The sequence below is a fragment of the Limanda limanda genome, chromosome 6, assembly GCF_963576545.1.
Source record: "Limanda limanda chromosome 6, fLimLim1.1, whole genome shotgun sequence".
In the NCBI taxonomy this organism is placed as follows: Eukaryota; Metazoa; Chordata; class Actinopteri; order Pleuronectiformes; family Pleuronectidae; genus Limanda; species Limanda limanda.
In genome coordinates, this window is record NC_083641.1 from 17,793,284 (window position 1) to 17,821,119 (window position 27,836).

General features: G+C 44.7%; 1 protein-coding gene across 5 annotated transcripts in view; it reads left to right on the forward strand.

Moving 5' to 3' along the window:
- Positions 1-27,503, forward strand: part of dscaml1 (Down syndrome cell adhesion molecule like 1) — a 93,455-nt gene extending 65,952 nt beyond the window's left edge. The window contains exons 10-37 of one of the 5 annotated variants that reach the window (XM_061073263.1): positions 1,394-1,672; positions 1,897-2,025; positions 2,157-2,333; positions 3,724-3,929; positions 5,487-5,583; positions 5,759-5,887; positions 6,141-6,308; positions 6,680-6,750; positions 6,885-7,125; positions 11,016-11,173; positions 11,264-11,417; positions 14,398-14,537; positions 18,118-18,271; positions 19,799-19,916; positions 20,591-20,754; positions 20,865-20,963; positions 22,536-22,724; positions 23,524-23,652; positions 23,834-23,992; positions 24,137-24,292; positions 24,496-24,526; positions 24,659-24,777; positions 24,874-25,023; positions 25,972-26,166; positions 26,268-26,576; positions 26,935-27,136; positions 27,194-27,336; positions 27,376-27,503. In XM_061073263.1, coding sequence (XP_060929246.1) covers positions 1,394-1,672; positions 1,897-2,025; positions 2,157-2,333; positions 3,724-3,929; positions 5,487-5,583; positions 5,759-5,887; positions 6,141-6,308; positions 6,680-6,750; positions 6,885-7,125; positions 11,016-11,173; positions 11,264-11,417; positions 14,398-14,537; positions 18,118-18,271; positions 19,799-19,916; positions 20,591-20,754; positions 20,865-20,963; positions 22,536-22,724; positions 23,524-23,652; positions 23,834-23,992; positions 24,137-24,292; positions 24,496-24,526; positions 24,659-24,777; positions 24,874-25,023; positions 25,972-26,166; positions 26,268-26,576; positions 26,935-27,136; positions 27,194-27,336; positions 27,376-27,503 — 4,394 coding nt within the window. Of the gene's footprint in view, positions 1-1,393; positions 1,673-1,896; positions 2,026-2,153; positions 2,334-3,723; positions 3,930-5,486; positions 5,584-5,758; positions 5,888-6,140; positions 6,309-6,679; positions 6,751-6,884; positions 7,126-11,015; positions 11,174-11,261; positions 11,418-14,397; positions 14,538-18,117; positions 18,272-19,798; positions 19,917-20,590; positions 20,755-20,864; positions 20,964-22,535; positions 22,725-23,523; positions 23,653-23,833; positions 23,993-24,136; positions 24,293-24,495; positions 24,527-24,658; positions 24,778-24,873; positions 25,024-25,971; positions 26,167-26,267; positions 26,577-26,934 lie in introns of all 5 variants that reach the window. The other 4 variants (XM_061073262.1, XM_061073260.1, XM_061073261.1 and 1 more) reach the window with 4 other exon arrangements.
- The last annotated feature ends 333 nt before the right edge of the window (positions 27,504-27,836 follow it).

Here is a 27,836-nt window from a genome sequence, read left to right on the forward strand (position 1 = left end):
AGCTGTATGCATTGCCTCTAATAACCCCTGATTAAGGGGCGGAGTGGCCTAGTGTTCTCTCTCAACCACTCAGCAATTACATAGAGCAGGAGTGCTATTGTATAAGATTTGCGTGCGTGTGTGTGTGTTTGTGTGTGTGTTTGTGTATTCTGCATGTCAGTCTGTATGTTATTTCGCTCGGCTCTGTGCAGCATGACATGTTTGTTTTAGGATGGCGTCGAGTGTGACTACGGGTTGTGAGTGTGTGTTTCTTAACATTAGCCAGTGTGTGGATTTTTGTGGTCGTTGGTGGTCTAGGTGGAGACTTATCCCTGCACCTACATGCATGTGCGTGTGCACGTGCGCTTTGCATGCACATGTGCGTACGTGCACATCCGTGGCGTGTGGGTGCAGGTATGTGCGCTTGAATGTATGAATGTGTGCTCGTCAGGTCTCTGATTTAATTAGATGAATTTTAACGAGGCCCAGATTAAATCCCCCAGATGTCTCAGCTGTAACCCCCCCCCCACCACCACCACCACCACCACCACCACCACCTTCCCCCCCCTCCCGCACTCCATCCAAAACCACCGCCATCACCTCCGTCGGTCTCCATGGCAACGCCGCTCTTCCCCCTGTGGATGAGGCTCTAATTAGAGCAGCTATTATGGGCTGGCTTTAGCAGGGCAGGGCGGGGTGGAGTTGAGGGGTTGGTGGGGGGGGGCATCAGGCGGCTGCAGGGTGGGTAGTGGGCCGGCTGGCCCGGCTGCAGCAGTGGGGGGGGGTCCAGGCTGAGAGGAGAGACTCAGGAAAGCAGGTTGTCTGATCACCTGCAGTCTGAGAGTCTAATGAGCCAGTTGTTGACCAGTCAGACTTCCAGGTGCAAGAGATCCAACTGTGTTTTTGTCTCCCCCCCCTCTGTCCCTCCCTCACTCCACCTCACTCGCTCTCCCACCCCATGTCCTCTCGATGCCCCCCGATCTTCAAATCTGTGTGTCTACCCATATTCTCCTGTGCCTTCACACATCTGACTTTCTCTCTCTCTTCTTCGATCCTTCACTTATTCATATCTGCCTCAAATCTCTGTCTTCACCTTTTACTTACCCTACTCATTTATACAACCCCGATTTCATTTTATCCCTTTTCCTTTATATCTATTCCCTCTCTGCCTTATTCTGCCTTTCTCTCTATCTACCCTTTATTTCACCCTGTTGCCTGTACTTGCCAATATCTCCCCCACTCGCCTTTTCATCATACCTTTCCTCGACTTGATCTGTCTGTTCCATCTGTTTTACTCGTCTCCTTTTATCTGACTTCTTCTTCTTTGCCCCTGCTACATTTCTATTTACTCTCCCTTCCTCTCCGCACATCTTGCCCTCTATCGCTCACTTTCTTTCACCTCTCTTTCTCTCAGTTCCTCCACTCATCCAGCCATTTGACTTTCCTCCGACTTCCATCGGTAAATTGATGTACATCGCCTGCGTGGTGTCGTCTGGAGACATGCCCATTCGCATCACGTGGCGCAAGGACGGGCAGGAGATCGTAGCCTCCTCGGGCATCACCATCGACACCAAGGAGTTCATGAGCTCCCTCCAGATCTCCAAGGTGTCGCTCAAGCACAACGGCAACTACACCTGCATCGCCAGCAATGACGCTGCCACTGTCAGCACAGAGAGGCAGCTCACAGTCACTGGTAAGAAAGAACAGGTGTGAGAGGTCAGGTGATATTTAGAAATGGGTTGAAGGGGAAAGTAAAAGGGTTATTTTAAATATTAGTTGAAAGCAGAGCACATGAGGCCTTTTAGGCAATTGAAAAATGTTACAGTATTAATCTAACTTTCAATATCTTAGGGTCCAAAAACGAACTTAATATGTCTCCTGTACAATTTGAGTATAAACCTTCTCCTCTTCCTCCAGTGCCTCCTCGATTTGTGGTGCAGCCCAACAACCAGGATGGGATCTATGGGAAGGCAGGGATCCTGAACTGCTCTGTTGATGGATACCCTCCTCCCAAGGTCATGTGGAAGCATGCCAAAGGAACCGTCGGTACAGAACCCATCATTCATTCTTCACTTATATACTGTGATGTGTAATAGTCTCTCTTGAAATTCAAGTGTTGCCGTCTGCTACAACATATTCATCTGTCCCTGTTGGCCGTCTCTCTCCATGTTCAGCAGGGATCGGGAACCCGCAGCAGTACCACCCGGTGCCTCTGACCGGCCGCATCCAGATCATGACCAACGGCTCGCTGCTCATCAGACACGTCCTGGAAGAGGATCGCGGCTTCTACCTGTGCCAGGCCTCCAACGGGGTGGGCTCCGACATCAGCAAGAGCATGGTGCTCACCGTTAAAAGTGAGTTGACTAACTCGAAAAAGGCTAATGTATCGGAGTGCGACCATTTTTCACGGCGCAGAGGATTCCGAGCGAGGCCGCCTAGGAATCTCCAGTGCTCCTGATTTATCTTTACACGCTCGCAAACCGCGTCGAACCAATGAGCCAGCTCGCACTGTGCTCTGTGGGCATAAACACACACACATATACTGTACACACCCAGGGATAAACTGGTGCAGCTAAGGTGAACATGGACATAAGAGCAGAAAAAACTGTAAGTGATATGTGTGTGTTTGTGTGTGTGTGTGTGTGTGTGTGTGTGTGTGTGTGTGTGTGTGTGTGTGTGTGTGTGTGTCCGCACGTTAAGCAATAGGCGGTGAGAAAGCGAGCAACGGAGCGATTGATCTTTTGACTCTTGGGATCTGTCTACAGACAATCAAAAACACTTTGAGCTTAATCATTATCTGCAATCAATCTCTGCATCCTGCCCTTGCTGTCAGTAACACCCTGTGTGATGCAATGTGAACATGTACACGCACACACACAAACACACACACACACAAACGCACGTGACTGTGAACATCAACTAAGACAGTACGTGAGTCCAATATCCTTTATATCAGAGATGAGAGATGTCAAAGCTTAATTTCTGGAACCTTTTGACTCGTGCTAACGCAGACACACACATAACCAGGTGCACATATAAACATGAACTAGTTTCACTGTGTTCTCCTACCTCAGGGTTGCCCCCCCCCCCCCTTCCTCTCTCTTCCTCTCGCTCCTTCTGGTGTTAGTGTTATTGATTGAACCGTTCCTCTCCCCTGCTTCCCTCAATTCTGTCTGTTTCGCTCAGCGGAGAGGGAGGAAAAGAGGGAGGGCGAGATGAATAAGTGATGAAAACAAAACAGCAGAACCCTCCTCAGATCGATACTGTGTGTGCGCGCGTGTGTGTTTGTGCGGACGAGTGTGTGTCTGTGCAGCCCGGAGAGCGTGAGCGATGTTGTGTGTAGAGTGTACACGAACGGTGGAGTGTATCGTTTCTGCCTCTTCATTCACCTAGACCCCAATGTTAACTATTGGAGAATGAGAGAGGAGGTTTATTGACTTTCCCTCATTGACCATAGCTCTTCATTACTCTGCTGCAATGGAACTTGGCCACTCCGAGCTCCACCTCTTTAAATACCAACCGCCCTTCCCTTCTCTCCTCCGCTCGTTCACTCCATCCTGCCTTTCCACTTAAACTCTGCTTATTATCTACTTACTCGTTTCTTTTCCTCCATCCCCCTTCCCTCTTCCATCGGACTCTGTCATCTAATATCCCTCTCGTCAATATGATGACTGTCACTGTACTTCCCCTCCGTGTGTCCTCCCATTCTCCTCCTCTCACACTCCGTTTCCTTTCTCCTTCCAGTCCCGGCGATGATCACCAGTCACCCCAACACCACCATGGCGAAGAAGGGTCACGTGAAGGAGCTGAACTGCACCGCCAGGGGAGAGTGGCCTATCATCATCCGCTGGGAGAGAGGCGACACTGTCATTGACCCTGACCGCAACCCCCGCTACTCCATTACCACCAGTCCCAACGAGAAGACCGACGAGGTGTTGTCTACACTCAGGGTAAGAAACACTTATCTAGTGGTTGAAATCAGACCGCAGCGGGTTTGTGACTCTTACTCGGCTGACAGATAGATTGTCAGTTTTCTCGTTTTTGTCTGTTTGGAGTTCTGAGTCAAGGCGCAGAGTGAAAAGCTCACTCTGCTGTGAACTTTTGTACTTTGGGTGCCTGAGGTGCAGAGAAAAACGGGTTCGATTACAAAGAATCCGTTAACATCAGTCGGCGTGTTGCTAAAGGTTGGTACCAATCATGGCCAATCACGTCAGATCTTCCAATTGTTGGACATCTGTTCTTCCCTCTGTGTGCAAGTGTGAATATAGAGTTATGGAGAAAACATTAAACCCATGTTTTATGGACATTTTGAAAGACACCATGTTATGATTTGTGACATTAAAAATGAGAATAGTTTGTAATGCAGCTGTTCCAACCTTGAGATTTTGGTGATAGTATTTGGTCTGTATTTATTCATACTGGTTTTCTAGTCGCGATGAGCCCTCGAGGTGGGTTTTGCGATTTACTAATTCATACAGTGCATCTACTGTATGTGCAACAACTTTTTCTATCCCACACTGCTGGCACAGCTGTCATGGGCAATTTGGGGGTTCGGTGTCCTGCCCAAATAAAGGCAGGGATTAGAGGAGCCTGGGCATCAAACCACCACCCTTCTGGTTAGTGGACGACCAACATTGAATCAAGGTGTCGCCAGTGGATTTGGCAACCTTTGCCCTGGTTTTGACTGGTCTGTCTATGTCAAAGTAGAGATTTCAGATGGAACAAACACTGGACATGTGACTCTTAAATGATTTACCGGTAGTTAATCATTAACCATTAATATTTCTGGCTGGTATTGGTGTTGACGTATCCACTGTTTAAAGAATGTATATATTTAAAGGCCTCATGGGGGCTGTGGAACAGGGGTTGGAGCTGGTCATCAACTAACCAGTGTCGGTGGTTCGATTCCCTGCTCCTCCACTCTGCATTCTGAAGTGTCCTTAGGCTAGAGACTGAACCCCAAACTGTACCATCAGCGTATGAATGGTGTGTGATAGAAAAAATGTGCTGTGTATAGAGGTGGTGTATTAATGTGAACAGGTGAATGCAGATTGTACTGTAAAGAGCTTTGAGTGGAAGATAAGACTGGGGAAGTGCTGTTTGATGACTCATCCTGCACTCTGGGGCTTTTACTAGTTTTGCGCCCAATGATAATGCTTCCTCAATGTTGTAACTCCCTCCCTGGGACTATAAATTCTGCCTGTTACCAACTGGTGCACAAGAACCTACACTCTCTGATACATCTGCAAGAATTGCATAAATTGTATGCAAAATAGTGAACTTTAAAACCCCAAAAAATTATAATTGCACCAGTGGACTGGTGACAATTCCTCTACTTGTGACTCACCTACTACTGCATGGTGATTCACCTAAATACAGAAGAGGCATGTTGGAGGAAAAACTCTCACTCCTCCAATTCACAAATCTGTACTTCACATAGTTTGTCTTCACCGAGTCAGAGCTGTTTGTCTCTTTGACATTTTCTCTATCTACCTTTCTCCCTGCAGCTAAAGCCAGCCGAGCGTGAGGATTCAGTCTTCTTCTCCTGTCACGCCATCAACTCTTACGGAGAAGGACGAGGCCTTATCCAGCTCACCGTGCAAGGTAAACCACTCCTGCACAGATGCATGTAGGGTGTCATCTCTTCATACTGATTATATCTACATAAATCTGTGCTTCCCTCTTTTCCATCCAAATCTGTCTCTTTTTCTGCGGCTACCTTTCCCTCCAATATCTTGCCTCCCTTCCTTTGTTTACACCCTCTCTTTTAAACCCTCAGAGCCCCCTGACCCTCCAGAGCTGGAGGTGCGAGAAGTGAAGGATCGCAGTATGAACCTCAGGTGGACACAGAGATTTGATGGGAACAGCATCATTACTTCCTATGATATTGAGTATAAAAACAAGACAGGTGAGTAAAAATAGTTTATTCCTTGTTTTTAAGACAAAAAATAAGTAAAGCTGACAGCTTGAAATAAAATCCTAAACTGATGATGCTTTTTTCTGTTAGCTTACCACCAGTATCAAATTAAACAAAGCAACATTTTTAGAAAAATTGAGAAAATACAAATCATTTAATTTATCAAAAGTGTTTTTTGAAGTGGGAAAATGACAATTATAAATGAAAAACAACACTTGTCTATATTTCTCCTCTTCTTTGTCAGATACCTGGGAGCTGAAGCACGCCACTCGAAACATCTCCCCCTCCAACAATCAGGCCAACATTGTGGACCTCCACCCGGCCTCCGTCTACAGCATCCGCATGTACTCCTACAACGCCATCGGAAAGAGCGAGGCCAGCAAGGAGCTCACCATCAGCACAGAGGAAGCGCGTAAGTATCTTGACATCACTGATATTTTTTTCACGTGCGTGTGCAATGTGATGTAGCTTGATTGAATTTATGGGAGGGGGATTATCAGGCCTTGGCGGAGGTATGCGCTCTTCTGAGGGCCATTCTCGTTTTCCTATGTAAATGTGAGCAAATGAGCTCTTCTCCTCTTCTGCCGGCGGTGACACTGACATCTGTCCTTGACTAAGCTTTTTGTATGGAAAGTCTACTTCAGTGGAAATGTAAAACAAAAATCCTTGAAAATTGTATACCAGAATAGTTTAGGGTCATGAAACATGAAAGCCACAGAATATGTTTCCGACAGCATCAGACTTCCTCCACCTCAACCCCTCTGTCTCTCTCTCTCTCTGCAGAGCCGGATGGCCCTCCGATGGAAGTGATCCTGCAGCCTGTGACCTCTCAGAGTATCCGAGTCACCTGGAAGGTAAAGCATTGGAACGATTTAAACTCTTACCTTTTTGTCCTGATCCATCTACAGTGTATTAAGTTGATCATGCACCGTATGAATGATCAATGCAGTCTGATGTGAGCATTGTCTCCTTTTGGTACATCCGTCAGGCTCCCAGGAAAGAGCTGCAGAACGGCGTGATCCGTGGTTACCAGATCGGTTACAGAGAGAACGGCCCCGGCAGTAACGGCCAGTACAGCATCGTGGAGATGAAGGCCACTGGAGACAGTGAGGTCTACACGCTGGACAATCTGAAGAAGTTTGCTCAGTATGGCGTCGTCGTCCAGGCCTTCAACAGAGCCGGCACAGGGCCCTCGAGCTCCGAGATCAACGCCACGACACTGGAAGATGGTGAGAGTCACAATAAGCCACACATGTACAACATACTGTATCTCAGCAGGCCTTTTTCTTGGTCTGGCTCTGAATGTAAATGTGGGCAAATTAAAGCGTCACTTCAACCCTATGTTTTGGCTAAAGGACCTTCAAATCATTCAAAAAATGCCACGTTTTATTAGGTTGTCTGGCTTGAGCGACAACTCCAGAAGCAGCACATACACACGTTTGTTAAGTAGATAAATGTAGATTTGATATAAAATGGCTTAGTAATGTATGATATTAAAGCCAGCTGTTATGTATTTCATCGAAGAAAAGTCACATCATTTAGTTTACAGTTAAAAAAACAAACACATTTAAGTGTGCGGTATCTAGTTAAGTGACCAGCAGCACTAACAGAAATGCAGTAGGTGAAACAGCAGGATGCATTATACACAGTGGAAGAGTAAACTGTGAGTCCTCTGAAATATCAGCCTCCTTCTGTTTTGGCTTTGATTCGTAGTTACTGCACTTTTTTTCTGTTGCAATTGTTCTTTTTTGCTGTCTCATTGTCTGATCTGTGCTTTGTAACCTAAAATTACTACTTTCCCTCTCTGCTCTCAATGAGAATGAATGCTGGCAGCAGGAATTAAAATCTTTTTATACAAACCTCAAGGACACATAGTCTCATAGACACATTCAGCAGCTCTGCAGAGAGGTTGGAGTGATCCATGTGGAGGTCTTGCCATACAGTGTGTGACTCAGGGGGCAGATGAGCTCAATGTTGAGTGACTGAATAGATTAAATAAAGAGCCACTGACTTAAATACAAATGCACTCAGGGAGCAAACACCTCTTCCTCTGCTGCACAATCCTGCATCAGTGAGGCTGTGAGTTCATTTGACGACAGCCTGTCTTTTCTCACTTTTACAGTTTCAGAAAGAAAGCTGCAACCAGCAATTACCACAGACCAAGCAGCAGCCCAGTCCACAGAATACTATTAAACAAAATCCACTGGATCTGAAGAAGTATAGGACAAGTGTTATGTGAGGTTTGAGGCGTCTTGGGGGAGAGGTGGAAGGGGTGGGTGCAAAGCAGTGAAACCGGGGGACAACTGACTTCTGCATTGTCCTTCTGGACCTCATTTGGTTTGTTTGTGCATCAGCCTAGTCCCTCAAAGGCTTTCACTTACAAAGCAAGATAACTTTTCCTTTTATTCATTTCGTATTAAGCAATATTTTCCCAGCAGGCTGCATTAATCGACTTTTTGGCCTCTGAGGAGCAGGAGACATCCAAAACAAGTTTACAGCCGTTAACATATAAACAGAGATGAGCACTGTTCAAAGTAAAAAAAAGTCTGAATTCTTTCTCTCAAGAAATATTTTTGATATATGTTGATTTATCTTGATAAAGTAAATCAGACGCTGAGGGAACTTACTACGAGTGTGTGTAAAATTCCGTGCAGCTTGATTGAATTTAAGGCGGCTGCTGGGCCTTGGGGGAGATATCAGTGCCATTCTAGTTTACTCTTGTATTCTACAGTTTTTCACGCTTTGTTTTTTTTTGGGTGGAGCTGCAGACAATCTGAACGCCACGAAAACACATTTCTTCAATACACGCCATCTTTATCAATCTCTATCATACATCATCCCCCCGCCACAAACACATAAAGCTAAACACACACACTCACGCACAGGCGCACAGATACATACAGTATGTCACGTCCACACAGTGAACCGCTGGCTGAGCTCCATTAGTCCAGAGCAGACAGAGCCCTCCAATCCTTCCCCGTGGCTGTCACCGTGGCGACAGTGATATTGATGGCCATTATGATAATAGTGATAACAACAAGCATACTAAAAATAATTATAATTAGCATGTCTCTCTGTCCGTCTCCCTCTTTCTCTCTTTCCCTCTGCAAGCTTCCTGCTGTAATTATCCACAGCTGAGCGCATTGTCTCTCCGCTCCCTCTTTTCATCTTTTTCTGCCCTTCCCTGGCTCCCCTTGCTTTTAACTCTTCCCCCCTTCCTCCCTTCTTCCTCTGCCCCTCAACCCCCCCCCTATCTCCTCCTCTCCCTTGCCCCAGTCCAAAAGCTGCCTTTCATTTTGTTTCTGTGTTCCCCATCTTTTATTTTCCTCTTCAAACGTATGCACTTCGTTGTGTTCATTTAAGGCATCAACAGATTTTTTAAACTTTTTATGAATCTATCGTTTATTTACTAGACATAAGCCCCAATACAGACCATGTAGAAACATGTATTTGGTTCAAATACTCTTTCAGCTCCTCTCATATAAGTGTGACTCATGAGCGATATGTTCTGACACCTTCTAATTATTTTATTTTGGAGCCGAAAGGTTTGTTCATGCAAAACCCTGTTTCCGTTCTCTAATCCTCCGCTCCCTCCCTTCCTCCGTCCTTATCCCCACCTTCTCTCTCCACCAGCTGCAGAGAAATTCCCCCTGGTGGACTTGGCCCAATCTCTCTCTTTTCACCGCTCTTGTCTTTCAGCCGGCTCTCTTCCTCTCTTCCTGCCCCTCCTCTCACAAGTTGACTTCTGTTCATCCTCAACAGTGTGCGTTATTCAAAGCGTGAAAGGCTAACGGTCAGCGGTGGCCAGCAGAAGAGACACCTGGGCCGGGTGGGGACAGAGGGGGGCTTGTGCTCGGGAAAGAGAGATGCTGGTTGTAGAGATGGTCCTATACATCAGGCTGGATGCATGTCATGGGCTTCTTTATCTATCACTGGCCTGTTTACTCACTTCAGGTTTGATATGGAAATGCCTCTTAGGGTTTCAGCGAGGCTTTACTCATTTAATTATCTATTTTTTTCAGCCTCCTCAACCAAACTAATGTTGAGGAGACAATGGCAGCCTTTGCATTAATGTGAGAATCGAAATCTTAGTTTTCATAATAAACCTTGTGAATCGAGTTTCAGGGCAATCGATGCAAACTCACACTGTGCAGCTAGAATATATTCAAACCTAAACAACTTTATTTTAAACTCATACATGAAATGTGAATATACCTAAAATACGCCCATTTTTTGGATGGTGGAACCATGAAAAACATGCTCTTACAGAGAATATTAATTTTTCCAGCCTTAAGGCTACACATAGGTGAAACCTCTGACCTGCTGGAGGGCCAAAGATACCACATATGAATTTGAGGAAATGTGGATTTAACCGGTGGCATCTAGCAATATCTGCGTTGCGATTTTATGCAAAGAGCCGACCCATGAACTTCTTTGTTCGTTTATTCTGACAAAAAGAGAGGTACAGTATATAAAGGGTTCCTGACACAACAAGCAAAACAACAAAATCCTCCTGTCAGTTTTGTACATTGATGGAGCCCCTACAAAAATCGACATATATATGTCGGCATATTATGCTATAACATTAAACTTATGAGTAAACATGAAAACATAAAAACAGAGAGGCTAACATACGAACATCTGAACGGCCAAAGTGTCACATAAATCTTCTATGAAGAACAACAGAAGAAAGGCGGGAGGTGAAGCCAGAAAGACTTTGTGTAATTATAGCGATCAATATTACAAATTGGACTCTGCTACATATTGTATTGGACCGTAAACAGCATTGTTACATTGAAATGTGTTAAGATTTAGGGTAAGACATTCAGATGATCGGGTTTTTAATATTTCATTCAGTATAAATATCATATAGCTTCAATGAAGAGCTGATACAAGCTAATACAGAATATGCTGTATATGTGATATTGTCATTGTGATATTGTTCTTCCAGTTTATCTGTGTATTTAGCTCAATCATCCAGAGTTGTGATTTTCTTTTACCTTTCAATGAATGGACCTGAAACTGTGAAATATTTACTGTAAGGTTAACTGCAGATACGGGCTTTAGATTAACTTGTCTGACCTTTTCTCTCCTCTTCTCTCTCCCTCCTCGTCTCCAGTGCCCAGCCAGCCGCCTCAGAACGTGCGAGCCATTTCCGTAACATCAGACGAGGCAGTGATCACATGGGCGGAGCCACCCAGGCTGACGCTGCACGGCGTACTGAAGGGATACCGCGTCGTGTTCTGGGCTGTGTTCCCGGATGGAGGTGGGCTGAGAGTGTCTTGTCATCTCACTCATGACACCATGACTGGTAACTAACTGGTGACCTTGATCTGAACATCCTTCTTTCTTTTTGGTCTGGCAGAGTGGGGCGAAATGCAAAACATCACAACCACCAGGGAGCAGGTGGAGCTCAGGGGCCTTGAGAAGTTCACCAACTACAGCATCCAGGTGCTGGCCTACACCCAGGCTGGGGACGGAGTCCGGAGCAATGTCCTGTACATCCAAACCCGTGAAGACTGTGAGTACAACATGTTGTCGCTCATAGGTTTTTCCTTTTCTTAATTCAAGAGCACGGAGAGGCTTTTGAAAATAAATACAAAATTAAACCATGGTAGCCTTGATCCTTCCACACAGGTAAGCACAATAATAAACAGATCTACAATTACATGGGATTTGCCTTCACCACATCTATGGGGCAGGTCCACGGGTTTCTCTTCCTGGTTTAGGCAGCAGTGTGGGAGGCAGACAGCCAGAGGGGGTATGGGGGTGGGGGGGTCTTTGTAAGGTTGAGGTTGCTGATTAAAACCTCTTTGTGCTCTGATGTGCCATTACCAGTGCTAATGAGAATTAAGAACCCAAAAAGTGTGTGCGTATGATTGGTTAAGGAGCCTAAGGGTGTGGGTCTGTGCATGTGGATATGTGGAAGGATTGTGTGAGGGGGTTAAGTGTGTGTGTGTGTGTGCACGTGTACGTATCTTAGCGTTGATGCACACGCACGTGTGTTCATGAGCTATTGTTTGTGTGCAAGTCTCGCTCAGCACCCGGCACAAGGAGAGGGATTAATTCTTTGTGGCTTAGAAAGAATTAATTTTGTGCTTACACTGTCGGGCTGTGGATTACATCCGTATCCGCCTCTCTTCTCCCTCCCTGGGGCCGGGCAGAGGAGGAGGCGGGCGTCTGGAGATGGCGAGAAAGAGGGAGAGAGGGGAGCGAGGGAGATAGGAGATTTTAAGAAGTGCATTTCAGAGAGGCCCTTTATTCTCTTATTCTCACTCTATCTCCATTTTATGAGCTGGCCTCGCTGCAATAGCTCTTCAAATATATGTAATGCGTTAGTCTCTGAGTGCACGTGTGCGCCGCGCGAGTGTGTGTGTGTTTGTCAGGGGGCAAGCTGAGTGTCTCCCGTTCCCTGATGAGGGTTGACACTGTGTCCAGGGGCAACCTCTTCACATACTGTACGTTCAACGCTCTCTGTCTCTCTCTGTCTCATCCTTCCCCTTTGCCCTGAGTTCTCTCTGTAGCATATGGAAAAGTGTTTGCAGTGCAATTGTGTAAACAGCCGATTCTCCGCCTGCCTCTTTCTGCCTCTGTCTCCCAGACACACAAAGACAGTAGGAATACGAATGAAGAAGACAGATTCAACATTCATGTTTTTTTAATGCTCTTTCTAAAGGCTTCACACTGCTGGGGGTCACAGCATTTGGCCTTTTTGAAAATGTCTATATGTATGTACATGTGTTCATTTAGAATTTACCAGTTATTTCAGTGAAAAGGTTTTGTCTGTAAGAATCGGGGTGATCTGCCCACAAAACACGAATACACTATTCATAACTATGTTTTCATTAATGTATAATGATCTGAGTTTAAGAATCACTGTGTTTTCCTCATGTTAGAATCCACCTTTACACCATTTACAGGAGTACGTCTTCTTCTGTCATGTTGCGCCGTCATGATTGTACAGTAGCACAGAAGGAGAATAACCAAACACTGGCTCACACAAGGGCCTCTCATGTTTGTATGTTACCTGAAGGCCACTGTTCTATGAGAACATGGTTTTTATTTGGTTTAAACATGCAACCTCACCAAGAAAATCCATATTTGACTCTTTGTTGATCTTAAAGTAAAGGCTAACAAACCAAAATAATTCATGATCATTGGCTTTGGTAAAGACATGCTACCACTAACTCTTAAAATGGTAGAATAATAAACTTGGTTTTGCCTGGAGTTCCTTTATTTCATAACCTGAAAATCAGACAGAATAGCAATGGCTGCAAGGTATAATATACCATTGGGTAAACGACCAATGATGCAAAATGAGTGGTCCATGGAATTGTGATACATGAGTAAAGAGGCATGATAGTGTTCAGAGCAAAAGCTGCATTTATAATTTTTAATAATCATAATTTTTGAGGAGGTTGATTATTAGGTGTATATGATATCAGAAAATTGTAAAATATTCCCTTTACAATATATTGGAAACAAGACCGGCCTATTTAAATTACTTATTTTGTGAAATCAATGGTCCTAAACCTGAAGATACTCAAATTGGCATCATGGAAAACAGAAAAGCTGAAATAAAATCCCACATGAGGAGCGGTAACCAGTATGATTGGTAAAATGAATATTATTTATGACAAAATTAAATTGAAAGTAGATGGACTATTGCAAACTCAATTGTCTGACTTTGATGATCACAATGATGTTTAGGGCAGTTTTTAATTGTACCAAATATTACACAAGGCAGTTTGAAATTAGAAAACAGAAAATGTAAGGTCCATCACTGTTGATACGTTTTAATGGAAACAAGAACAAGGCAGGTTAACAAACTTCAGATAAGTCAGATAATTGAGGGAAATAAAAAACATGCCAGATTACACAAAAGCTACTGGACGGGTGATTAACACAAAGCTCTGTGGAAGGATGAGCTATGTGCCGGGACAGAAGCCATTCAATTCTGCTGAGGATCTGCATCAGGAGAGCAGACCCAAGAATATTGTTTCACTTTCTGAAACATTTAGAGGAGCGTTTTTCAAAGTTTTCCTCCATTTCTCAGAGAATAATTCATGTATCGTGATGAAAAAAATCAATTTGGTGCAGATCAAAATAAAAATCCAGATCCAGTGAATTTAAATGTGTCCTCATTCCTCTGCTAAGTGCCCTTCTAGTATCACGCTGCTATCCTCTGTTTCCTAATATAAAGTTAGTTGCCTTGTTTTACCAAACATTTATCTCTTTGCACTTGAGAAGAATTGCACTGATATTGGGTGTCCAGACTAGGACTAATGTTATACTAGAGCTATAGAATGAAGTAGTAAATAATTAGTACGGAGTACCAGTAATTTAAGGGTCTACTGCTGCAACTGGACAATCATCAAATGGACAAATTTACCAGTCACCCTTAAAGCTTTTAAGTCATTATATTTATGTGCAGGAAAATCTAACTGGTTCTCATTCTTCTCCGCCCTCTATCTCCTTCTTCTCTCCCCTTCATGATTTAGACCCTGGACCCCCAGCTGGCATCAAAGCTGTGCCCTCCTCCGCCAGCAGTGTGGTGGTGTCCTGGTTACCCCCTCACAAGCCCAATGGAATCATCCGCAAGTACACCATCTACTGCTCCAGCCCTGGGTCAGGCCAACCGGTGAGTTAGAAAGAGGGGTGCACAGAGTTTCAGGGGTGGGAGGCGGGTGAAAGAGGGAAAGGGGAAGATTATTCAAACGTGACTAATGATAAAGGAGACGAGATCCATTTTAAATGTAGGATAAAGCCTCTGCTGCTGGATTTATATGATGCTAAGATAAAGAAAATTCAGTTAATCATGACGTTGTTCTGCATTTGTGAATGTGTGTGTGGTCTAGTGCTGCAGTCTCAGCAAGATGTGTGTCTGTGTGTGTGTGTGTGTGTGTGTGTGTGTGTGTGTGTGTGTGTGTGTGTGTGTGTGTGTGTGTGATGAGCTCTCCTCATACCGCAGTGTGTGTGCATGCAAACTCAACCTCCAGCTTCATTTGCATATCTGCGTCTCATCACGTTGCCAGGACAACCTCATCTGTTCATCAACGAGGGCCGAAAAAACAAGCCGACAGCAAACACACACCCTCACTTACACACAGCCACACACACACATACACCCAAATATATATATATATGTATATACGTACACACTCATATATATGGATCACACCAAGCGTGTGGAGGTACATACATATATGCAACTCATGTTTTTATGACACGAGTGAATGAGTGAATTCAAAAGCAAGAAATATATCCTGCTTGCATACACAAACACATACACACACACACATGCACGATATAAATGTTCCTATCTAGAAATATACGTGCGTCTTCTCCTTAGTCTCCCTCATTCACAAATCACTCTCTCTCCTTTTCTTTATCTATTTACCCCTCTCTTTCTCTCCCCCTCTCCTTCAGTCTCTCCTTCTCTCTCTCTCTCTGAAGCCCCCATGCAGAGTTCGGGATGATTACTATGTAAATGAGTGCGACTGGAGAGATGGAAGGAGGGATGGGGGGGGGGGGGGGTCAGACACACCGTGTGGGGAGTACTTTTGTTCCTCTTTTCATTATCTCGCTCTATCGTTCCCCGGATCACCGCTATCTCCACGCCGGAGGAATATTTTAATATCCGTTACAGCAACACACACTCTGTCACTCCTCCCTCCCTCCCTCCCTTCTCCTCAACATCTACCCACCCACCCATTCATCCATCCATTCATCCATCCGTCCATACATCCGTCCATCCCTCTGTCCATACTTCTTCCTGCAGTGGAGAGTAAAGAGACAAATGCACCGCGAGGAGAGAACTGAAGAAGACGTTGATAGACGTGAGTGTCGGGCGGAGAAATGCAGACACAATGTAAAACAGAGAGGGGGTATCGGTGCAAAGATGGAGGGAGAAGCGAGGACTGGGCCCACAGATGACAGAGAAATGTGGCGAGGGACAGGGGAACGAGGAGAGGGATGAAGAGTGACGGAAGGAGGAGAAGGGAATGATGGTGCAGTGGGGTAAAGGATAGTCAGAGAGGAAAGAGAGAGAGGACAGAGACAAGAGGAAGGGATGATGAACAGGGAACACAGGGAAGTAATAAAAAGCCCAGTGGATTTCTCCATGACGGCCCGCGCTCATAAATGGGAAAAAACAACAGGAATACTGGAATCTATTTGCCCAGAATAAACCGTTGCGCAAACAACAGCCCAGCAGGCTGTGGGACAGCCACACTGCAGTGTGTTCACAGACTTCACTGGTCTGCCACGTTTACGAGACTCTTCAAGCCATTTGACACTTGTATCACAGTCATCATGTCATCTGTGCATGAGTGACTGTCACTCAGAAATGTGAGTCAAGCTGGTGGGGTGTAGTAAAACTTGTGATTTAGACGGCAACACTTAATGTTAGGTGCTACCTTACAGTGAGCCGGCGAGAGATTTATGATTGTCTTTTCTTTTTTCATATGTCCCTGTTTAGACCAGGAGCACGGTAACGCAGGGGGGTGTTTGTGTGTGTCTCTGTGTGTGTGTGTGTGTGTGTGTCTGTGTTTGTTTGTGTCTGTGTGCGCGTAAAGTTTATATAGCACCTTTCTCAGACCAAATTCACAAAGTGCTTCACATAAATATAATAACACCAGGAAGTAGTACTACACAATAACTGAGGAAATAAACCTGCAACAAAAAGACAATAAAAACACATGAATTCAAACATTACAATGCACATGGTACACATGCACATTCAGCTGTTTTTTCAAAGGCTTCGGTGGAGAGTGCAGAACATAAGACGTGTGTGTGTGTGGGGAGTAGGGCCTACGGGTGTAATTGGTGGGTAGGTGAATAGTGACTGACAGGCAGTAAGGACAAGTGTGTGTGTGTGTCTGTGTGTATGTGTGTGTGTTTTGAGGGGACAGTGATGTCTATATGTCTAGACAGCAGACACATGATCGGGTTAAACACACTGCAATTACACATCCACCTCCAGGTCATGTATGCCACTGTATATGTGTGTCAGTCTACTTCGAGTGCATGTCTGTTTGTGCTTGTTTGTGTGTGTAACCATTCCTCTTCCTCTGTGTCTCCTCTCCTTCTCCTCCCCTCTTACTCTCCTTTCCTCTCCTCCCCTCTTCATCCTCCTCCTCTTTCTCTTCTTCTACTCTCCTCTCCTCTCCTCTTTATCTCCTCCCCTCTCCTCCTCTCCTCCTCTCCTCCTCTCCTCCTCTCCTCCTCTCCTCCTCTCCTCCTCTCCTCCTCTCCCTCTCCTCTGCTCTGCTCTGTTGATGCCTGCAGTAGATAGGCCTCATTAGCGTACGACTGTTCATGATATCTCTGACTGTCTCATTTGTCTGTCCCCCATTGTCTTCCTCTGTATCATATCTCTGTTTGCCCTCCCCGAGGAGAACAGACGAGGAGAGGGAGTGGGCTTTACTCCCCCCCCAACCCTCTTATCTCTCAATCCCTCCTTCCCTCCACACAGTTTTGCCTTATCATAATGTGCCTCAGAACGTACCCTCCAACTAATCCTCCTTTCTTGTCCTGTAGTTCTGACTGGAGGAGAGAATGCAGGGTTGGGTTCACATTAGAATGATGTTCACTGAGCCCTTCACATTACTCCTGCCTTTCCAGCAAAGTGACAGAATGATATTGTAACTGGCGTCCCCCCCATAATTCACTACATGTTGTGTAGCACATATGATACAACGCCGGCTTTTGTTGTCCGAACACACAAAGGGAATTCTTTAATGTGTAGTTTTACCTCCACAAAGGAGGTCATGTTTTCACCACTGTCCATTCGTTTGTTGGTTGGTTTTTTTTGTAAGCAAAATTATGCAAAAACTACTGGAAGGCTTAGCTTAAAACTCGGTGGAAGGATGTGGTAACAGTTGGAAAATAATTCTTTGGATTTTGGTGCAGATCCAGATGTTTAAGATTGTGTGTTTTTCCAAATTTTCCTTGATTTCTCAGAGAGTAATTCATGGATCTTGATTAACTGTTTAGGGAACTGATAATTTGGTGCAGATCAAAATAAAAATCAAGATCTAGTGAATTTAATTTGTGGTTTCATGAGGGCACTGTTTAGTTGTTGGTTTTCTACTGAGTGACATTCCAGAAAATGTGTATCAGCACCAACAGATTCATTGTTTGATTTTAAAAGAAAAACAATTTTTTCCTTCAATATTTCCTCTGAGCTGAACACTGTCCATTCCACTTTCTCTCCCCAGCTGCCAAGTGAGTATGAAGCCAATCCCGAGCTGCTGTTCTACAGAATCACTCACCTCAACCACCGGCAGCAGTACCTGATCTGGGCCGCAGCCGTCACCACGGCAGGCCGGGGAAACTTCAGCGAGAAGGTCACAGTGGAGCCAGCGGCCAAGGGTGAGTCCCTGTAGCTAGAAACACAGGGAGGTTAAAGGCCAGGGACACAGGATTCTTGTAGTTTGCAGGTGGAGATTAAACTTGACCAAAATCTATGATGATTTTTTCCGATATAAAGGTTTAATTGAACCATTTTTTTCAAGGGTATTTCGAGGAACGTTTCGAGATTGAGAGAGTTTTTGATGTTTAGAGAGTTTTACTACGGGAGTACTCCTCATCTCAGCATGAGTCCTCCTGGAGGTCTGTGGACCTGCAAATCACCAAATCAGTTGTTTCTGGGCGGATGAAACATCACTGCTCTCAATTTTTTTCCTGAATTTCCTGCTTCTCTGTTTGTTCTGTCAGCCTCAGCCTCAGCATCTGCCTTCTCTCTTTCTCTCTCTCTCTCTCTCTCTCTCTCTCTCTCTCTCTCTGACAGCGTAGTGTTCCTCTTCAAGCCTCTTATCGACAATGCCATGAACTAAATATACATCTTTTCAAAGGATGCTTTTCTCTCCATCCCTCATGGCTCTGTGAATCGTGTAAATGATCCCCCTCTTACTCTGTCGCCTGATTTAAATCTCTTTTCTGCCGGCCTTCCTTTCTGCCTCTGTGTTGCTGCCTGTTTTGACATTAGGTGCGCTATTGATTTCAGAGTTCAGAGGGCACCGGCTAAACCGCCCTCAACCAGGGAAATGATAAGAGAAGGCGCAAAAAGGGAGGACAGCAGGAGGAGGGGGAAGAAAAAGAGGAGAGAAAATTACACGACAGGAATGGAGTTAACTAATACACAAGACAATAGAGAGGCAGAGTGTTTAAGAAAATGAAGAGGGCAGTTAAATCAATAGGCTTTGGAAGAATAAAGGAGTCCGAATGAACACAGCGCCCGTTTCCACCATTACATCCTTTTCCTGTTATCCGTTCCTTTGACTGCTGGGTGCAAAAGTTAGTGAGTTTCTGTGCTTGTACGGGTGGGCGCCTCCGCTGTTGGTAAAAGCCAGTGTCCTCCTGGCTGGCCCACTCAATATTTCATTCAGCCTTAACATAAGTGCACTAGAGCGCTAGCATTAAGACACCAAGCTTGAGAAAGAGGGAGGGAGGGTGGGGGAGTATACCAGGTTTATGTACCTGAATGAATGGATTATTTTTTTCCTTGTATTCTTTTTTCATATCCTATTCTTTGCGTGACAATGTCACATTTAACAGATTTCTCTTCCAGCGAGTGAGAATCGCAGGATATACAATGCACGCTGCCTTCTGATAAATGCTTATTGAAAGAATCCAAAATGGGAAACAAATCAATTTATGCGTTCCGTGTTACACGTCTCTGTGTATTGATCAAAACGTTTGTGAAACCTCCGCACAGCACTTGGTCTGAAAATTGTTTATTTGACAATGGCAAGATTATCCGACCTGTACATATTAATTAGGCCTTTGCTTTGCTTGTGTTATGTGTTTGAGTTTTAATGCAATTTCTTGGTGTTTTCGTTCAATTTCTCTCTCTCAACACATCTATCCTTTTTCCCGCCTCTCTCCTTCCTCCACCAGCCCCGGCTAAGATCCTGTCATTCGGGGGAACCGTGACCACTCCATGGATGAAAGAGGTGCGGCTGCCCTGTAGCTCTGTGGGAGAACCAACACCAACCATAAAGTGGACCAAAGACAGGTAAGAATAATATATAAGAAATAATATACTGTAGTAATAAAGTGAGGGTGTATCTCATATGATTCAGTATAAGCTCAGTTTGTCAAGAAGGTCATACAAGAAGTGCATTTTTCGAAAAATACCAAACAGTTCCATAATACAAACCCACCTTAAAGTGCCTTATTATGCTTATTGTGTTTTTGCCTTTCCTATTCATTTTTTCATTGCTTTTTCGTTCATGTAAAAGGTTACAAAGGTTCATAGCAACAAAGGGAGTCTTCCTCTCCTACAGAAAGACCTGCTCCTGAAGTGAAATGCCTCATTTGCATTCCTTGCCTTTTTTACAATAAAGAGACTACATCACCAATGCTGTACCCTGTCACCACACTATGGCCTTTTCTGGAGTTCATGTCTGAAATCTACATATAGTCAATAGCATGTGCAAAGTATATACAGTGTGAGAAAGCTTTAGAATAAAAACTTGCTTTTTTAAAAGTCTTCTTTAGAAAGTAAATCTGGTGAAGCAGTTTGTTCTTTTTGACTTTCAGGATCCTAATATTGGCACTGTAATGCGCTTGGGCAGTTTTACACCCTCCTGTTGTAAAACGCTATGACAACAGAGCAGCTTTTTCACACAATACGCATGAGAATCAGTCTTTCAAATGTCCTCTCATGATTCCCTCTGTCTCTGTTAGTGAGGACACAGCCATCCCAGTGTCTCTAGATGGACAGCGTCTCATTATGGCCAATGGGACACTAGTGCTGCGCGCTGTCAAAGCTGAAGATTCGGGTTACTACACCGGCACGGCCACTAACACGCTGGGCTTTGACACTATTATAGTCAACCTTTTGGTTCAAGGTAGGAAAAACATGTATTTTTCCCACTGAAAAAGACGAAAAGATTCTCCTCTGATACGATAAGTATGAGTAAGTGAGTGGTTTACTCAGAACTCTGTGTTTCTACCTCAGTCCCTCCAGACCAGCCTCGTCTTACCGTCTCCACCACCTCCACCTCCTCCATCACTCTGGCCTGGATACCAGGAGACAACGGAGGCAGCTCTATCAGAGGTACACGAACATGTCTTTCCATCTGTCTTCCTCTATTCTCACATCTCTTTTTGCTTGTCTGTAGCCCATGCATCTAAATCTGACACCATACAGATTTATGAGGTTTTTGAAGTTGAATTCATGCTGGATATATAATGCGTATGACTGTATATGACTGAAAAATATTTCCCGATGACCTCTGATCTTAGTTTACCCCCTGTCTGTCTCTTTTGTCCCTCTTTTGTTTACATGGCTCTATTACTTTATTGATTCGCGTCCTGGTTTTATATATCCCTGTCTGTTTGATTATCTGACGGTTGGTGATTTCTGTATAAAGATGGGTGTGGCGTGCGTGTGCCTGAATGGCCAGGCATGCGAATGTGATTGCTGTCCTTTGTTCGTGTTGTTATTCATGTATAAGACTGTTGAAAGGCTCAGCTCTGTGTCTCCTTCACCAGAAATGTGGTACTTTCCGAGTAATGCCTTAAGCCAGAAATGGACCCAGAGAGATTCTCTTATTGTGTATGTTTTTACGAAGAAACAAGCAGGAGCACATTCAAAAACATCCACTTGAACTATTAGAACGAATGTTTTTTTAAGATCTAACAATATATGTTTGTGTTATTGGTTTGGATCATCACGCTTCCAGGAAGGCCCGGAGAAAGGGACTGATTTGCAAAGATAGACGTAGGAAGTAATATAAACTTTTGTGCAAACCGCGTGTAATGGGTGTGAAGCTTTGTATTCAAACAATGATCGGCCTCCAAATTAGTATTTGCAAGCATCACCCAGTGTCTCATATATCCTTGAAGCCTATCAGTATATCTCATATGTATAGCAGAAGGCCTGTTTGTCTGTGAAACCATCTGCACGGTGTCAGAAGTGGGCAGTGCTGAAGTTCACCCTGAAGGATCGGTTTTACATTGCTTCTGCAGACTATTCCTTTTCAGAGACACTAATTTAGCTTATTTTCTTAACAACGGGATAGTCTGCTTTTGGAGCTTGCATTAAAACAGATATATGGATAAAAGAAAAAGAAATGAACCAATCCTGGATGTTACTGTTTTATGTTCTCTTCTTTTCCGTGGCCGACAGAGGCTGACGATAAAACTTATAAACAAACACGGCAGGATATGCACATGTTAACCCCTCTAATGTTTTTGACTTTATCCGAGCATCTGTTAGAAAGAGAGAAAAAGAATGGTACAAAGAAACGCGGAGCGGGAGACATTCATATATACATAATTATTTTCCAACGGAGGGAAACAGACAGAAGGGGATTACAAGGGATGTGTCTCCGAGCAGGAGGGAGTTGGCTCTCTGAGGCAGCTGATTATAAAAACAGTCACCATATTGCATAGCCTCATTTGCATAGATGCTCAGTCAGCGCCATCCCAGCCTTTGGGTTTGTAGGTAACTAATGGCCTCGCAGACTGTCCTCCAGTCAGCGCCGCCTATCTGCGCAAGTGTACAGTCTGACACTGTCATCTAGTGGTGAGGAGAGGTATCATTGCCATCAGGTCTGGTGGGGTTGCAGCAGTAAGCAAGAGTTTCAAAGTCATTATAATTGTGTCTTTCCTTGTGTGTGTACAGGTTTCGTGCTGCAGTACTCTGTAGACAACACGGAGGAATGGAAAGATGTTTTCATCAGCTCCAGTGAGCGCTCCTTCAAACTGGACAACCTGCGATGTGGCACCTGGTACAAAGTGAAGCTGGCGGCCAAGAACAGTGTCGGAGCCGGACGCATCAGTGAGATCATCGAGGCAAAGACTCACGGACGAGGTGAGGAGTCGGGGTAGATGGAGGTGAAAAGGTTACATTCACATCTTCACTAAGAAGTGAGGATCACCTTTCAGGGAATTACTTATTATGAAAGTCCTGCATCTATCAAGAATATATTTTAACAAAAATCCTGGTCTGATTTTAATCTAATGATTTTTTTATTTTTGTCAAAAAAATATTATTGAAACACTTTGTATATTGATCATTATAAGAAAACTAAACTGATGTAGAACCAGAATGGCACTAGTTAGATTGCTTAGCACTGCCAAGGGCCAAAAGTCTCTTTAAGAAACACCATTTAAATTCATTAGATCGGGATTATAGTGTTTGATCTGTACCAAATTTCACACACACTCATAAATATCAGACCTGTAACTCTTCCAGATTTTTTTTTAAATAGGATCCATGAATTATTCTTGGAGAAATCAATAAGAAATGCTTTGTCTCACAATGTTAAAGAAAGTTAAGATAATAAAAAATAGGAATTCTGGATTCACCCCCCTGATAAGGATCTCCACCAACATTAAATGAGAACTTGTCTGACCTTTACCACATGCTTCCACTAAGACTTTTGGTAATCTGTTCAGTAGATTTTGTAAAATCATACACAACCTCCTTGACGAACACCCAGCCCTGATTTTGTCGGTTGTGCATGTAAGTTCAGTTACCAAGCAAGACACTGGCATTGCTGAATCACCACTTCTGCCTATGATGTCTTTTATTCAGTTTATCCAGTTACCTGTTCTCTGTCATCTGAACCGTCACTGAAGAATAAACCATGACATTGCTTTTTTCCCAGAACCCCAGTTCAACAAGGACCAGCCGGTGTTCACCCACATCAACTCCAGCCACGCCCGCCTCAACCTGCAGGGCTGGGCCAGTGGAGGCTGTCCAATCAGCGCTGTCACACTGGAGTTCAGACCAAAAGGTGCGTCACTGCTTTTTCAATTTGCAGTTGTTTTTCAAATTTGATGTTATTGCACAACAAATCAAATAAATCAAGCATGTGCAACAAAGACATGTATTCCTAGTGTTGAGGTAACCAAGACTGTTAATGGATAATAATAATAAGAAAATAGGTTAAATGCATCACTGCCGTCTTGTTGCAGGAACGTGGTCATGGCAGAATGTGCGCACCAATGCCACCACAGACGTGTTCCTGGCCGAGCTGCGTGAGGCCACCTGGTACGAGCTGAAGATGAAAGCGTGTAACAGCGCCGGCTGCGGCAACCAGAGCTCCCAGTTTGCAACACTGGACTATGATGGCAGTGAGTGGAAGAATCTTTTTGACACTCTATGTGGATAAATTATGTTTTTACCACTTTTATAAGAAAATCACAAAACTGGGAACCTTAAAATGTTGTTGTGTAAAGGCAGGAACTAATCTCTGCTCGTCCTGGGTCGTCCTGCAGGCACAATCCCACCCATCAAATCCCCCCTGGAAAAGAACGACGATGTCAAGAAGCTGTTTTCTATTGGCTGCCCTGTAATCCTGGTCACTGTGGGTGTTGCACTACTCTTCATCATTCGCAGGAAACGCAAGGAAAAGCGGCTGAAGAGACTAAGAGGTGAGAGAAGACGTAAAACAGAGAGGAGACAAGTGGTGGGAATGAATTTGGCAACAACAACAAAGAAGACTTCAGTTATTCCCAAAGCAGAATCCAACTTCAGAGAGAATCTTGAATGTCGTCTCTGGAGTTGAATTTGTTTTAAAAAATTGATTGTGTGCCAGGAAAAATAATAATTTGTTATGTTCCCTGTCTCTCTCTAGATGCCAAGAGCCTGGCTGAGATGCTGATCAGGTAAGGCTGCTGATTTCCAAATCTCTCTCACCAAAGTATTTCAAGTAATTCAAAAAAAATTTCACAGATCCACAGTTTGCAATTTTGCTCAAAGCTCTGAATGTGTGTGCTTGACTTCCATCTCTGAATCAGTAAAAACAACCGCAGCTTTGACACCCCAGTGAAGGGCCCCCCCCAGGGCCCACGGTTGCACATAGACATCCCCAGAGTCCAGCTGCTGATTGAGGACAAAGAAGGCATCAAGCAGATCGGTGAGAGAAAGACAGAGAGAGTTGTTGTGTGTGTCCATGCAGGAGGGTCGGATGTGTTTGTGTTTTCTTCTGTAACACTCGTCCTGTCTCTTCCAGGTGAGGACAAGGCCACGATCCCTGTGACGGACACAGAGTTCAACCAAACAAACCCTCAGAGCTTCTGCACGGGCGTGTCCGTCCATCACCCCGCCCTCATCCAGAACACCGGCCCTTTGATTGACATGTCAGACATCAGACCAGGAACCAGTGAGTGCTTTCGTCACCGACCATTTTGTCATCCATCCAAAATCTCTCCTGCTTAATACTTGGAAGGTTGCAGGGGGAGCTGGAGCCGACATTTAGAGACAAACATATTTTCACATTCACACCTACGGCCAATTCAGAGGCTGTGTACAAAATGTCTTGCTAATCATCACATCATCCACTATGTAATGAGTTTGCCATTTTGTATTGCTGTCCTCCTGTTCAGTGAACTTTTTTGTACCTAACCGAGCTATATATACCATCATGCAATGGGCTTGAGGTGTTGACACTGACAGGAAGGAAAATAGCAGAAAGACGCCAGGGCAGCAGGAATAAACCAACCTGTGGATGTTGCTATGTGCTTTTTTATCAAAAATAATTAATTCCTAAGTGTAAGATATAGATTTAAACTGTGTTGTAGGACTCTCTACCGCCGGAAGTTGTTGGTCGTCATAGTTCTGACAAAATGCGCCAAGTAGTGTCTGAGTTTTTTTTTTTGTCCCAGAGGTCACAATATAAGCCTTTACACATAAGTCCCAGTATAGTGAGTAGGGGTTGGTGAGTGATTTTAGATATAGCGAGTCTTCAAACAACCTAACCTACATGTCTTTGGACTGTGGGAAAACACGCAACCTCTACAGAGAAACGCCAATTGGAACCTTCTTGCTATCAGGTTGCATTGCTTACCACTGAGCCACTGTGCCACTCCCCATTTTGTCAGTAAATGTAAACACTAACTGATGTAGTGTTGGAACTTGTAGCCCAAATTCCTCTCTCATTACCAAGTCCCTTATTTTTCAACCAAATTTCAAGAATAATCATTTATTGATTCTATCTTCATCATCACAGATGAACACAATCACTGTGGCCTGATGCTTGCAAAGGCTTGTTCATTTCCCTGCCTCTGTGCAAATGCACATCCTTATTATTTCTCCATCCATTTACCACTAGACCCGGTTTCAAGGAAGAGTGTCAAGTCGGCCCACAGCATCAGGAACCGCTACTCCAGTCAGTGGACTCTGACCAAGTGCCAGTCCTCCACGCCCGCCCGCACTCTCACCTCAGACTGGCGAACAGTTGGCTCCCAGCATGGCATCACTGTCACGGAGAGTGACAGCTACAGTGCCAGCCTCTCACAAGACACAGGTTGGCCCATGGGGGAATCGACACATTTTTAAAAAGTTCATATTTGTGTGTTTGTCTGGCTAATATTTCCTGACCTAAATCCTTCTTTTATTCCTTCATAGATAAGGGTCGCAACAGCATGGTTTCGACAGAGAGCGCCTCCTCCACCTACGAGGAGCTAGCACGAGCATATGAGCATGCCAAGCTGGAGGAACACCTGCAACATGCCAAATTCGAGATCACAGAATGCTTTATCTCTGACAGCTCCTCTGACCAGATGACCACAGGTACCAACGACAACGCAGACAGCATGACGTCCATGAGCACGCCATCAGAGCCTGGTATCTGCCGTTTCACTGCCTCGCCACCTAAACCACAGGACTATGACCGTGGCAAGAATGTAGCAGTGCCCATTCCACATCGCGCCAAGAGTGAGTGACTTTTAAAAATTAAATGTTTCACTTTGCATTCAAAATTTGAAATCAAAGGAAGTGACAGCAAAATGATAAATAAACCTGAGACAGCTGAAAAGGATAAAAAAAGTCTCCTTCAACAATTATACACATCGAGTGATAACATGATAACACATAGAAAACTACAGTTTACATGGGAATTACGGTTTCTGTGTAATGAGTCATGTAAATAGTGATGGTTCCAAATGAGTCCTTTGCAATCAGCAGTTTTAATAAATGCACAGTGAAAATATTCATAGTTTGCAGCACTGTGAATATTATTCACAGGCTTTGGCTTTGAAAGGCAGTGTCATCGAATTTTGATTTCCCCCTCCAGGTGACTACTGCAACCTCCCCCTCTACATGAAGTCAGATCCCTTCTTCAGAAAGCAGTCGGAGCATCATGACCCATGTCCAGTGGTTCCACCGCGTGAAGCCTCTATTCGTGGCCTGGCCCAACGTGCATACCACACCCAGGGCCGTCATGTGACTATGGACTCTGCAAAGCAGCAGGCCCTGACCATGGGCCACTCTGGCCTGTCCAACCTCACTTCCTCTTCCTCTGGAGGAGCAACAGGAGGTTTTGGTGGAGGTAGTGGGGGGATGTCTGCTAGCTCCAGCAGCTCCACACTCCCCCAGAGGACTCTCACCATGCCCGGCTCCTCGGCCTCAGCGGCCCAGAGTGCAGCGGCAGCTGCTGCTGCCACTGCCGCAGCCGCTGGGGCATCATCCGGTGGATGTGGGGCAGTAGGGGCCACAGGAGGGACCCCTGGAGGAGCATCCTCCTCCAAGATGGGAGGATCCAGAGACTCTCTCTTGGAGAGCAGCTCCTCGGGCTTAGGCAGACTACAGAAGCAGAGGGATGGAGGGGCAGGGGCCTACTCCAAGTCCTACACACTGGTGTAGCCTGCCATCACCGCGGCCTGTCACTGTAACTCTTTATAGAATGCTGGTCAAGCCGGCAGTTGCCTGGAGCTTCTATGGAGAAGCAGGGTGAGGAACATACACATGCACAGCTGACCCGTCAGTGCCTGCGCTGTGCCAGGCTGCAGGGGGCTGGTTGGGTTCCCATCGACACTACTGTATGAAGGGGTCAGAGTTGGCTCTCCACAGCACAGGGGTTTGCCTTTCTTTCTGCCTGATTGCTTTCTATTATTATTGTCATCTTTCTCTCTTCTTATTTCATCACCCTGGAAATCACTTGCCAAAACATTAATGATTTTATTCATTCACTTCATA